The following is a 14,241-nucleotide window of genomic DNA, read 5'->3' as shown; positions in this document are numbered from 1 at the left end:
CCAGTAGAAAGGAAAAATAAAGAATAATTGCACACAAGACAACTCATTTTAGATATTGCGCAAATCCAAACGTGAATTTCAAAGACTAAGCATAAGCAAAATATGCTACAATTATTACAAAAGTAAAAACAATTCATGGAAGGACAATGATACACATTTGAAGTTAAAAAAAAGGAAAAAAGTTTGCTTAGCAAACAAATGAAAGCATACAAACTGAATATCCACCAGTGCCAAAACAACAAGCAGGCTACGGCACAATAAAAAACATTTGCTCTACAATAATAAGGGGTAAAAAATATTAAGGTAAAAAGTTAATATAATAAGAAATGAAATAGTTAACATTATGAAACACAATGGAGTCTTCTCTAAGGGGCAGATCGGGCTCAAAAAAGGCTGATCTACACCTAACGGGGGCACAAAGTGAAAACAGAAAATTTGCATTCTGGAATGAAACTAATCTGTACCCTGGGGGCAGCTCCTTCCCACACACAGAAACTTATTTTCTGCTGTCTAGTGGGTTTCCACCCCCGCAGGACAGATTAGCCTTCAAAAGTGGACTATCTCGACCTAGGGTGGGTGGAACCAATGGAGAAATAATACCCCTTTCAGGGAAGCGACCCTTGCCCAAGGGGCCACTCCCTCCAAAAATATAGCCATGTGTGGGGGGCTGGGGCAGGGGGGGCATAGATCAGCTGAACATTTGGCTGATTTGCACCCATGGCGGTGGAAACAAAAGAAAATTGCAAACCTTTGTAAGAAAAATGTAAATCCAAGGTCTAATAGAAGCAGCCATTGCTTTTTATGCCATTTCTATTAACACAATTTTTTATATTAAGCACTTAAGGTGCAGAGTTTATCAGTTTTAATATTAATATTTATATACTTCATTTTACATTTTTGCAGAGATCAATACAAGACTGAATATGAGAATAAGCTGCGTGATGAGTTGGAGCAAATCAGACTAAAAACAAATCAAGAAATTGAGCAGCTCCGGGGAGCATCAAAAGAGATGTATGAAAGAGAGAACAGGTGAAGTACACATGTAATTCTGTCTTCTTCCTATGGAAATTCTGTTTAAACGCATCCCAAGAGCCTATGACTTACCTTGATTCCATTGAAATGCAAAGGTTGATCCCAGTTTATCAAATTCTGACCACTGGCAGGCAAGAGTAACGGCATAAGGTAGCGTACAAACACTAAAACAGTCTTTGATTAAAGTATGAGAATGATGATATTCAAATTGTTTCATTTGAGCTTTTTATCCATAACATGTGGTATTTAAGTTTCTTTTTGAAATGGCAAAGAATTCTGCTGAAAGATGTTTGAGTGTTGGATTTGAGAAATCGAGGAGAGGGAAAAGAGCGCAAGCAGGTTTTGTGAGCAAGAGGAATTGAGTAGTATGCCTATACTCACCTAGAAGGTACGAATGTGATGTAAGGTCACTTTATTAACTTTTTAATAGATGATCCAGAGATCCAAGACCAATAGTTTTAGAAAGCAGATTGCTAAAGATTAGCTCTTTGTTGGACTTTACCTTCTCTGCAGAGTCACCCCCAAATGTTTTACCTTCTCCCCTCTTCTTTTGCTGTATTTGTTTTTGCTGGCCTTAGGACTCTGTTCACTAAATCACTGTGAACCATTGCTAAAGTGCTTGTGCTCAGTTCCCAAAATATGGTAAGATTGACTTGCATCCAATTGGCACTTTTAATTTACTTGTAAGCATCTAGTAAAGTTGTACTGCTTTTACACGTCCTGTAAATTAAAAGCTACTAGTGGGCCTGAAATACTTATTGTGCCACCCACTAAAGTAGACTCTTTGTGTTAAGTCTTTTTTTTATTAAGAGTTAAGAAGACAGACACTCATGACCGTGAAGGCATATAACAAGTAGATGCTGATAATAGACTGCATAGTGTGATACAGAAGGATTAGCAAGAGCAATTGGCAAGTGCTGCACGTGTCTAGCATCATAAGGGCTAAGCCTAGATATACAAGCATATGAGCAAATAGTGTCCATGGTGATGAGAACAAACACTTCGCTCGACGTAACATAGTAACTGGGAAGGGGGAGGTGAGGTGAGGGGAAGGGTGGAATGCCATAGGCGATGCCTAGGAGGGCTACCCAGGGGCTGGGGAAAGGGTTAAGTAGCCTCTTAAACATATCTCAGGCCTGCCATTTGCATCCTGTAGTCCTGTTTGAACTGCCAATTTGACTTGACACCATAACCCCTTTGCTAAGCCTGAAACTCCCTTTGTAATACATATCTGTCACCTCTAGGGTAGGCCCCAAACATCCCATATGGCAGGGTGCATTGTATTAAAAAAAGGTAGACATAAATAAAACATATACAAACTTTCATGAGTTGTATTAACATGCGTTGAACAGTTGTCATTAATTGTTTGCACAGACCATACGTTAAAAAAAGCAAGGCTCAATTCTCAAAGGGAGAGAGACTGTTCCATCATCGGTAGGTTTGTAACCGCAACGATGAAAAATTGCTGTTCGCTTTTCTGCTTAACCATGTATCGTCCGGGTGTTGAGTGACCAGAAAATGTCATTTTCGCTTTAATGTATCGCTTTCAGGGGCTATGGGATACAAAGATAAAGCGATCCGGTCGCTTGACGAAAAAGCTTTTGCCCCTGCCGCTTCCATGAATTGAACAAAGCGACACGCTAGCTGTACATTTTCACCTCTGAAACATGCCTTCACAGCTTGTCTGCAGGTTCTTATCCTCTTACTTACAAAGAGCGTTTTCAATAACGGTCGGCGTTTGGCCTGTAGATCTCTGCAGATACATAATAGGTGTAATACACTTTCATTGGCATCCTCACTTTGGCGGCATATTGACTGACTCGGGGGTCGTTTCCATGGGGGAAGATGGGGTAAAGATGGAAAAATAACCCAATCGAAAGTGAAGGTATTTTTCTTTCTTCTTTCTATTAAAAACCACGACTAAGTAGGGTTGTGGAGAGACTTGTTGTAGCTGTGGACAACAAACCATCTGTGGGCTCTTTCTGTAAGTATTGCCTTGTCTTCTACTATTGATAACCTTTTCACTGTCTTGTTTACAATTTGTTTAAAACAATGGTAGGACCCTGAGGCGGCCCAAAGTTCCTTGAGTCCCAGATGATCTGTTGATGCTGTCAAATAGGTCCTTGCTGCACACTACCTCTTTAGGTGTATTTCATTCCATGAATAGGAGTTCAGTGGGCCTGCTTCAGATTTTTTTTATCCTATACCAGCTCTTAGCATAGGCTCCTTTGCGGGCTATTTCTTGACTTTGCATGCCGAATTCTAGCCTTATTTGGCTGGCGAGACGTACTTTGGTAAATTAAATATTATCCTGGCAGCTCTTGAGACAGTTCTATCCAAAGTAACTGCATCTCTTCCCCTCAGACACTCACTCCCATAAGTGATTGCCGGGATGAGTTTCACTTGCCAGACTTGTAAGAGTGGGATAAGGATAGGGCCGGCAGTTTTCTGTTTGATCGATTTTATGGCTACCGCAATCGAGTTGCCTCTTCTTTTGATTGACTCTTTTTGTCAATTGAAAGTCCCTTTATTATCCATCATCACTCCTCAATACTTACATTGGTTAACTACTTTGATTGGTGAATCTGCTGTATGCCAGCAGTATTGAGAGGTTTCCTTCTTTGAATGTATTCTCATAACCTTCGTTTGGTCGTGGTTAATGGTTAATCCATTAGATGTTGAATATCGACTAGTTATGTCCAATAAGGGTTGGAGACCGATGGGGGTCTGGCTAACCAGTACACGATCGTCTGTGTACAGGAGGTTGGAAAGTAAAAGCCCTCCCAGCTTTAGCGGATGAGAATTGCAGGTGTCCAGTTCTGACGAAAGGTCAGACATAAATAAGTTAAAGAGCGTCGGTGCCAGGACACACCCCTGTTTAATCCCCATGGTTGTTGGGATTTTCCTGGACAGGTACTTTCCATCCCCTAGCTTTACTTGGACCCATTTATTTGTATGAATGTTGGCAGTGAGGTTCCGTGACGGTTCCGTGACGACTTGAACCCGTGTTTTCAAGTTTGTCGGAAATACATAATATTGGTATCAGTGAACCGCAAATGATCCATTTAGTATATCCTAGTGTTTTCGCTACGCTACGAGCAAGAGCACTCCTTCCATTGACATATTTCTGATATACCCACGGCATCCATCTTAGATCATGGCCGCCATTTTGTGTTTCCTTGCCCTCACATATGCAATAGCCTCTGATCACTTCATTCACTCCACTTTGATTAAGGACACGTAGCCGTAGCCGGAGATTCACCTCTTACATGACACGTGCACCTTAAACCAGATCACGCTGTAGCTGCATGATTCGACAAAGGCTGCCTCCTCTGCCCGAGGCCAGTCCTGCCAAACTGGTCTTCGTGTCCATTGTACCTGATCATGATTAGGCGGCCGAAGCCGGTAGCCTTGCCCATTTACAATCCACAAACATCCCTTATCCCGCTTTTCTATCTTCCACACCTGGCTCTGTTTCTTTCTTTCTGAATCTTTATTAGGGGGAGGTAACGAACTTTACGATGAGGCGGTCCGGGTCCTGAATGCAATATTGACAGGGAATTGTGACAAACTAGTGGGAACCCCTCTTTTCGCAATGTTTGGCCTCAGATATTATCGACGGTTCCTGTGTAACACCAAATATTTATTGTTTTAGACACAAGGGTTTTGGGAATGTATTACATGTAAAGAATTTGCCCCTAGCATAAAAAACCGTATATAAGGAGCAGCCCTCTTTGTACAAATCGAACAGGCTCCTAGTCTCTGCCCGTGTGTAGATTCTGTGACTTCTGTGTCCCTGCAGTAATAAACCTTTGGTCTTTGACGCCACCATCGAGAAGCCCGTGTTTCTGTTCATTTGTGCACCAAGGCAGGTGGAACTCCGGGGTCTTCGGGTGTTGTACCCTGACACCTCTGGACGGAACCAAAAAGTCCAGAACTCCAATTGGCGCCCAACGTGGGGCGACGTCATTCGGTACCGGTCCAAAAGCCTGAAGAGTTCGAGAAGCTTCGTGTGAAGATTCCTGAGGGAGGCGCCCCACTTCATCGATCCCGGCATATCGCAAAAGTGGCCCGAAGTTCTCTTCCACGAGGGTTTCCCGTTCAGGACGGCTGCAGTGGGCCGTTGCCTTGACCGTCGCCCTGTCTTGGACCCGAAGTGGTGCAGTCCTTAGTACGGCGAAACGTGACGGGTTTCTCCTTGGTGACGTCTTCAGTGACTCAGTTAAGTATTTAGTGATAGCTAGCTGGTTACTTTTGTGAGGATTGTTAAAAATCCTTGATCGGTTCTTGGTTTGGTTTGGTTTTGTCAGATTATCACTGGTTGTTCTAGTTACGATAATCTATTTGGTTTAGTTTTGGGTATCGATACATCAGTTCGTTTTGGTAGGCCTAAGTTCTTGGTTCGAGTGCACATATTTGTTCCGTGTTTTGTTTGTTTTGTGTTCCGGACTGAAAATGGTAAGTCGGAAAATGTTGTCTTGTTTTGGTTGCAACCGTGACTCACGATTGGAGGACTCTTGTCTGGTTCCTCCGATTGGGACTCCCCTATATGATTTATATTGCAAATATGGCGTGGGTCCTATAACTTATAATGAGATATGGGTCCGCTATTGTAAGAAGGATGGTGTCCTTAGTTGGCCACTGCATGGTAGTTTTGAACAAGAGATTCTCGACAATTTAGAAGAGAAATTGTTCAAAAAGAAAGCCCGGCCGGCAATGTTTGATTCCTTCCGTTATTGGCGGAAAGAATCCAAACAGAGAGAAATGAGAAGGTTGAAGAAAGAGCAGAAAGAACAAGAAGAGTTAACTCTAGAACAAGCGACTAAACAGTTGCAGGCTAACGAGTGTGAGAAGGTCATAGATGTAGCCATTAGAGAGCATAACTTAGCGATTGACAAGTGCTATCCTGCCTTGCCATCAAAAATGGCTAAGATACTGGAGGACTCCGAAAACGATCCTCTGCTATCTTATCTGTTACGGTCACCTCCACCGTATGCACAAGGTGCTACGACTCCACTCGTCCCGAATGTTCAATTGCCGGTTGCTGGACAACCTGGTGCTCCTGCTCCTATCCCTCAGAATCAAGTTCCTGTACTTCCAGTGGTGAATGTAAATGTTCCTACAGCTCCTCCTCTTCCTACACTGCCAACCCCTATACCTACCCCTGTACCTACTGCTCCAGAAACTATTTTCCTCGATACTCCTACTGCTTCCTCATCTATTCCTACCTCCACTGCATTCTCTATGTCTGCGAGTGTACTAACTCCACTTTCTGTTCGTCGAAGAATCACTGATTCGGTTACTAATATGCTGTCTCCTATATATAAAACTTTGATTAAGACTCCTACTCCTGACTCTGTTCAGAGACGGAGTCAGCTTCCAAGTACTGAGGAACGGGGAGTTTTAGATTCCACGGCTCTCAGATGGATTTCGAAGGGTAGAAGATATAGTACAAGAGATGTGCTAGACACATTTATGCAGTGGGGAGAACCAACGCAACGATACGTCTTTGATGAGATGTGCTCGTTGTTACGTGAAGAGATAGAAGAAGACGATGTCGAATCAGATTTGGAAGATTTAATTAGGGTTCAAAAGGAGTTTGCTGCTGGAATGATAGTGGGTGAGAATATAAAGCAAGCGATGGAACTCATTTTAAGTTTTAGGAATGATCCATCTCTTCGTTCACCGAGAGATTTAGAGAAAGGTAAAATGAAGCTAAGTCGCCAATATCCTATGAGGGAGGTTCCTCCAATTTGGCGCGAAGCTGTGCAAGCTGACGCACCGAATGGTGTTGTAGCTGCTCCAGCACAGTTCCAACGAGTGTGGATACACATTCCATGGAAGCGAGCAGAAGTGTTAGCAGTGAAACAGGCCTTGCCAGATCCGCGTAAGAATCCAGCCGGATATTACAAGGAATTAACACAGACAGTTGAGGCTTGTATAATGAACTTAGCCGACATTGATATGTTGTTTGGTAATGTAGTTCCGCAACCAGTGTGGGCTAAAATTCGTAGAGAGGATCATCAGGCTGCTTTAGGTGGTGATTGGGCAGCTATCACTGCAGCAGATAATCAACAAATAGGTGGTGCGAAACCTGAACCTTTGATCGCTAATCTGCCAGGTAGAATAATTGATCTAATGAAGACTCTGATGCCAGCATTGCGTGTTAATTGGGACAAGTTGTCAGCATGTAGGCAAAAGAAAGACGAAAGTGTCTCGGACTTCTTCACGAGGTTCGAAGAGACTTTTGTGGATCATAGTGGTCAGGACATGAGTACAGAAGGAGGGCAAAGACTGTTTGTAGATAAATTTGTGCATAATTTGTTACCTGAATTATGCAATAAATTAAAAGACTCAGAAAGTGCGTGGGCTGTATCTACGACAGCGCAAATACTTGCGACTGCACAGTACTACGAAAATAGAGATAAAGAGGAAAAGGAAAAATCAGAAAAGAAAACGAAAGATTTAAAAACTAAAGTTCTTTTGCAGCAGGCGTATCCGCCTCGCGCGAATCAGACTAATACGCAGCAAAACTCATACCAAAGGACAGATTATAGTACATCAAGACCTCAATATCAATGGAATCAGTGCGCGTACTGCAAGAAAGAGGGTCACTATAAAAATGAATGTCCGATCTTAGCGCAAAATAATGCAGCAGCAGCTCAGAGAGGTCGTGGTGGTTTTGTGCAGAATTCTAGAGGACGAGGACGAGGTGCTATGCCTCCACAAACGAATGATCGTCCCTCCAATCACTTTGATCAGAGAAATGGACAATCTGTTCAGCAAAATAGATCTCAGCAATATCTTGTTGAAGATTATTGTGAAGTAGAAGAGGGTTTTCAACAAAATGGGTACTAGGACAGCCATGGACAGAGAGAGGGAGTAGTATCAGTTCCAGTGGATCAGAGTGGGCCTTATGTCGCAGTAGCAACATCAGGTGTAGTCGAACCGTTTCTGTTGGATACTGGTGCCGCAAAAAGTTCTATCATGCATGCGAAACTCCCTGGCGCACCTTTGTCTGGCTCAACAAATGTTTCCGTAGGTTTTTCAGGCGCCCCTGTGTACAACCCGATATCTGGTCCTTTGTCTATTTCTGTTGGACCGTGCCAATTGAAAGCACCCCTGATTTTGACGACAGGTTGTAATGAAAATCTGCTTGGTTTAGATTTGTTAAAACGACTATATGCGACATTGTACTGTTCTCCGGAAGGAGTACAGCTTACATTGGGTAAAAATATCACCTCTCCGATGTACTTGTCAATGGACGCACTCCCGCCGGAGCTACGTTCACTCCCTGATTCTCTTTGGGCGACTGGTCCTAATGATGTAGGTCTCCTAGAAATTCCACCGTATGTAGTAACTTTGAAAGCAAATGTGAAATTTCCAAGAATTCCCCAGTATAAAATATCGAGTGAAGGTGAGCGTGCACTTTTATTGATTGTGCAAGACTTGATTAAGAAGGGTGTAGTTGAGGAAACTAGAGGAAATGTCTGTAACAGTCCTGTATTACCGATTCTGAAGCGAACTGACCCTACAAAACCTCCAGTTTATAGGTTTGTCATAGACCTTAGAGAAGTTAATAAGATTGTAATTCCGCAGTTTCCTGTAGTACCAGACATTACTGCCTTGTTAACATTGATTCCTGCTACAGCTACATGGTTCTCAGTTATTGACCTAAAGAATGCCTTCTTTAGCATTCCGATAGCCGAAGAAAGTAGGGATATTTTCGGCTTCTGTTTAGGAGGTCGAAGTTTCAGATTTAAACGCGCTCCACAAGGCTATTGTGAAAGTCCATCCATTTATAGTCAAGCTTTAAAAAGTCAGCTAGATTCCTTTGTCCTTCCTCCAGGTTCTGCCCTAGTACAGTACGTAGACGATCTTTTAGTGGCTGCCGATGACAAGGAAACTTGCAAAGCAGCTACAATTTCCCTATTGCATCATTTGTCTAATTTGAATCATAAGGTGTCTCCTTCCAAGATGCAATACTGCTGCCAAGAAGTGACCTACCTAGGTCATCTCTTGTCAAAGGAGGGAAGGAAGTTGACCCCAGAAAGAATAAAAGCCATTACGCAGATGAGTGTTCCACGCACACAGAGAGAGGTACGTGCCTTCCTAGGTATTACCTCTTACTGTAGGCAGTGGATCCCAAATTTTTCTCTTTTAGCAAAACCATTGGTAGCTTTGACTGGGAAAAATGTTTCGAGTCCGGTGCCATGGTCTGATGAATGTCAAGAGAGTTTTACTGAATTACGAAAAGCATTGTGTTCAGCTCCTGTATTAGGTACACCTGATTACAGCAAGCCATTCACGCTCTACGTTCACGAAAGAGAAGGTTGCGCGTTGAGTGTTCTGACACAGAAATTTGGTGATAAACAACGCCCTTGTGCGTATTTTTCATCAACATTAGATCCGGTAGCCAGAGCGTTACCTAGTTGTTTGAGGGCTACAGCGGCAGCTGCAGCTTCCATTCGACAATCTGCTGGTTTGGTGATGAACAATATGCTAGTGGTCATGGTTCCTCATGCAGTGGATACACTCATGAACCGAACGAAGACACAACACCTTACTAGTGCGAGATTATCTGGTTACAAGCTGACATTATTAGTGAGTCATATTCAGATCAAAAGATGCAATGTATTGAATCCAGCAACATTGTTGCCGACTGATCAAGAGTCGAGTGATTCTGAGCCACATGACTGTTATTTCAAAACGGAGGAAGAGACAAAAGGACGTATCGATTTGAAAGATACTCCCCTGTCCGACCCAGATGGTACGCTATATGTGGACGGGTCATGTTTTAAATTGGAGAATGGTGATGTGACTGCTGCCTACGCGGTAACGACTTTGAAGACGATTGTGGAGACTGCAAGAGTGAGTCAGAATTCTGCCCAAGCTGCAGAATTAATAGCTCTAACGAGAGCGTGTGTTTTAGCTAAGGGAAAGAGAGTGAATGTGTTTACAGATAGTCAGTACGCATTTGGCGTGGCCCATAGTTTTGGCCGGTTGTGGAGAGAAAGAGGTTTCATTACGTCCCATGGGACTAAGATCCAACATGGTCAGCTAGTTAACGACTTGTTGGAATCTCTAACCTTGCCGACTGAAGTTGCGATTGTGAAGTGCAGTGCTCATAAAGCAATCACGGATGATGTTGGTCGTGGGAATGCCTTTGCTGATGAAACTGCTAAACAGACAGCTAGAGACACGATGAGTAGAATGTACGTTGCTACGTCTGCAAGATGGATTGCTGAGTCTGGAATGTGTGAGGACACTATGGAAAGTGTGAAAGAGATTCAGAAAGAAGCGACTGAGGAAGAGAAACGTGTATGGAGAGAAAGTACGGGCAAGTTGGACTCGAATGGATGTTGGATTGATTTGACAGAACAGCAGCGTTGGATGTTGCCTGATGCATATGTGCTTGCAGTAGTGACGATGGCGCATGGAGTAGCGCATATAAGTTCTAAAGGGATATGTAAGATGTTGGCTCCGGTCTGGAAGAATGAGGGAATCAGTAAGTGTGCAGAGAAAGTGGTGAAAAATTGTATGGTGTGCTTGATGCATAATCCTGGCAAGGGAATTCCAACTCCAGCTGGTCATTTCGCTCCTCCTTCCTGCCCCTTTGAAGTGATTCAGTTAGACTTCATTCACATGGAACGCTGCAACAATTTAAAATACGTCCTGGTGGTAGTTTGTGCTTTTTCCAGGTGGATAGAAGCATACCCACTAAAAGACAACACTGCCCTATCAACTGCCAAAATTCTTCTCAAGGAATTTTTCCCTAGGTATGGAATGCCACGGATTGTATGGTCAGATAACGGAAGTGAGTTTATAGGGAAAGTTATGCAGAGTGTGTGTGCCGGCCTAGGATTGAAACAAAAATTCCATAGTGCAAACCATCCCCAATCTGCTGGTTTAGTCGAGGGTTACAATGGCACTCTGAAGCTTAAGATAGCCAAAATACAAGCATCCACAGGTTTAGCCTGGCCAGACGCACTTCCTTTGGCCTTGTTATCAACGAGAGCAACAGTGCATTCTAGAATAGGGCTTTCTCCATACGAGATTGTGTTTGGCCGCCCGGCAAATATCTGGGGTGTGCCAAGGCCTAAACAATTTTGCTCCATTGAATATCCTATGTTGATAGACTACCTTTACGACTTGACTGCTAAATTAAGTCTTATTCATCAACAGGTCTTTGATGCTTTGCCAAAACCTCCGGAGAGTCCAGGGCATCAGCTGAAACCCGGCGACCACGTGGTGGTCAGAAACTTCGCGAGGACAAAGAATCTTCAGCCTCGCTACATCGGCCCCTTCCAGGTCCTGCTGGCAACGAGGACAGCCGTACGTGTCGCTGGCCGAAAACACTGGATTCACGCTTCTCACGTAAAGCGTGCTCCGTTGCCGCTGCCTTACGACGACTGGGTGAAGAAGGGAATTGGTGCCTCCGAATCTGAAATCACTCCGAAATTTATCCCTTTCAGCGATGCCGATTTGATTACTGACACTTTGAAACTTGACTCTCCTCCTGAAAAGACTCCTTTGAACACTGAACATTTGTCTCCAGCATCAGAAGAAACTTTGCTATCTGCGAACTTAAACTCTGCAACAGCTGCTAGTGATACACTATTTTCCGATCAGACAGTACCAGCGAAGCAGAAATACAACCTTAGAAGCCATAAAAAGGACAAATAAAGCAGGCAACTGCATATTGTGATTTTGATATATTGAACCTTTTGCCTTCAGCCAGGAAGTTTGCTATTGTTTATTGTTTTTAAAATTGCCTTGCCGTCTGGGTAGCCGTAGGGTCGTGGCTGTGTGCCTAGTTTGAATTTGCAGGGGTCTGACACAAGGTCGATCTTTCTGTTGGTTCTGGGAACTCCCAGGGCTGATAGAGGCATTTTCATCTACGTACACATCATCAGTGGTCGCGAGCGGATTGTAGAAGATGGAGCTTCCTGCGCTGCAACGAAAGAATGTGATTTACGTTCGCAGAAACAGACTTAATAGAATTCTTCACAGCAAATGTTTCTTGATGCAATGTGCCGTTACATTTTTGATTGTTTTAGCAACATTGGTGGGTGGAATCGTCTTTAGCATAAGTTTGATTTTTGTGCCAGTTTCTACAGTACCTCCCCTTGATCCTGCTATTTCTACTGTTTCTTCTATACACTCTTTTCACTCGTTTCCGGAACATGAGCAAGCCAGACGCTCAGAATTCACCAACAACACTTTTGTACAGCTCTTGCACCAACACCAACTGGTAGTTAACACTACAGACTGCTGGGTGTGTGGCTTGATACCTCACACTATGGATAAAGGTATTCCCTATTTGGTTTTGCCTTACAGCTATAATGGATCATTTCAGGCCTTCCAAACCATCTTTGCTTATGCCCTTGAAACTTATCCTCCACGTCCGCCACGTTCCACTAAATATAACTCTGCTAACAAAGCTTTAGTCCAGGGAATTATTGACATGGTCAAGGACGTCAATAATACTCCATCATACCCTAGAGACGAATTGCGAGTATATTTAAGTTGGAATACTTCAGAGTATCGCCTTAGTTTAGGAGAAAGCAAGCGTAAAAGCTCAACTCCAATCTGGGTCGTACCTCACCGAGGTCAGGTCTGTTTGCAAGGTAATGGGAGAAATCCGAGAGCTCAGCTAGGGAGGAGTGAGTGCGTAGAGACTTATGTGTTTCCGGCTAACTCTTCCCCTGCCTTTCTTACTGCTAGGGGTACCTATTTCATTTGTCGAGACAGAGCTTATACATGGTTGCCTGCCGACTTCTCAGGATCATGTTATATTGCTCGATTATTGCCTCCGACATACACTGCTTCACCTGATTACCACAGAACAAGAGTAGCGAGAGGTGTCTTCAGCAAGGAAGATACCGCTGGTCAGGAAGCCGGAGACTTCTTCAAAGGCTTCCTTCCGTTCTGGGGACCTATGGCCAATAGTAGAAACATACGTCAGCTAACACGGGTAGTTGAATCTACTATTACTGAAACTGCTGGTGCCCTTAGCAATCTGACAGCTGAGCTTCAGGCGGATAGGCTTATGACGTTGCAGAACCGTATGGTTCTAGACGTTATACTTGCAGATCGAGGTGGGGTATGCAGAATGATCCAATCGAGCTGCTGTGTCTTTATTCCTAATAATGCTCCAACAGTCTATGAGGCGATCTCTAAGTTGCACAAGATTTCAGACTCCATACATGTAGACAAGGGAAACTGGTCCTTCATGGAGTGGTTTTGGACTCTGATCTCAGCGTGGGGATGGAAGGTTCTAATGGTCATTGGTGTCATCCTAGTATTCCTATTCTCATGTTGTCTGATTATCCAGTGTGGTCCTGCTCTGTGTAGTCTTTGTGCTGCGACTTGTCTCAGAAAACCACCTGCGTTTGGAGAAAAGACACGAGAAAGGATGATGATACAACAACATGTCACTGACCTGATGAGCATAGAACTAGATTCTGACATAGACTGAGTAATTGCCTATGTAAGGGCAAAAGGAGGGTCTGAGGTTCCGTGACGGTTCCGTGACGACTTGAACCCGTGTTTTCAAGTTTGTCGGAAATACATAATATTGGTATCAGTGAACCGCAAATGATCCATTTAGTATATCCTAGTGTTTTCGCTACGCTACGAGCAAGAGCACTCCTTCCATTGACATATTTCTGATATACCCACGGCATCCATCTTAGATCATGGCCGCCATTTTGTGTTTCCTTGCCCTCACATATGCAATAGCCTCTGATCACTTCATTCACTCCACTTTGATTAAGGACACGTAGCCGTAGCCGGAGATTCACCTCTTACATGACACGTGCACCTTAAACCAGATCACGCTGTAGCTGCATGATTCGACAAAGGCTGCCTCCTCTGCCCGAGGCCAGTCCTGCCAAACTGGTCTTCGTGTCCATTGTACCTGATCATGATTAGGCGGCCGAAGCCGGTAGCCTTGCCCATTTACAATCCACAAACATCCCTTATCCCGCTTTTCTATCTTCCACACCTGGCTCTGTTTCTTTCTTTCTGAATCTTTATTAGGGGGAGGTAACGAACTTTACGATGAGGCGGTCCGGGTCCTGAATGCAATATTGACAGGGAATTGTGACAAACTAGTGGGAACCCCTCTTTTCGCAATGTTTGGCCTCAGATATTATCGACGGTTCCTGTGTAACACCAAATATTTATTGTTTTAGACACAAGGGT

General features: G+C 43.7%; 1 protein-coding gene across 1 annotated transcript in view; it reads left to right on the top strand.

Moving 5' to 3' along the window:
• PIBF1 (progesterone immunomodulatory binding factor 1) overlaps positions 1-14,241 on the top strand; it is a 797,165-nt gene that overhangs the window by 165,352 nt on the left and 617,572 nt on the right. Inside the window, exon 9 of the mRNA XM_086933412.1 lies at positions 904-1,029. Within this exon, the coding sequence (XP_086789538.1) occupies positions 904-1,029 (126 nt within the window). The remainder of the gene's footprint in view (positions 1-903; positions 1,030-14,241) is intronic.

This window comes from Lissotriton vulgaris, chromosome 8, assembly GCF_964263255.1.
Source record: "Lissotriton vulgaris chromosome 8, aLisVul1.2, whole genome shotgun sequence".
Taxonomy (NCBI): Eukaryota; Metazoa; Chordata; class Amphibia; order Caudata; family Salamandridae; genus Lissotriton; species Lissotriton vulgaris.
This window is presented reverse-complemented; position numbering and strand designations above follow the sequence as displayed.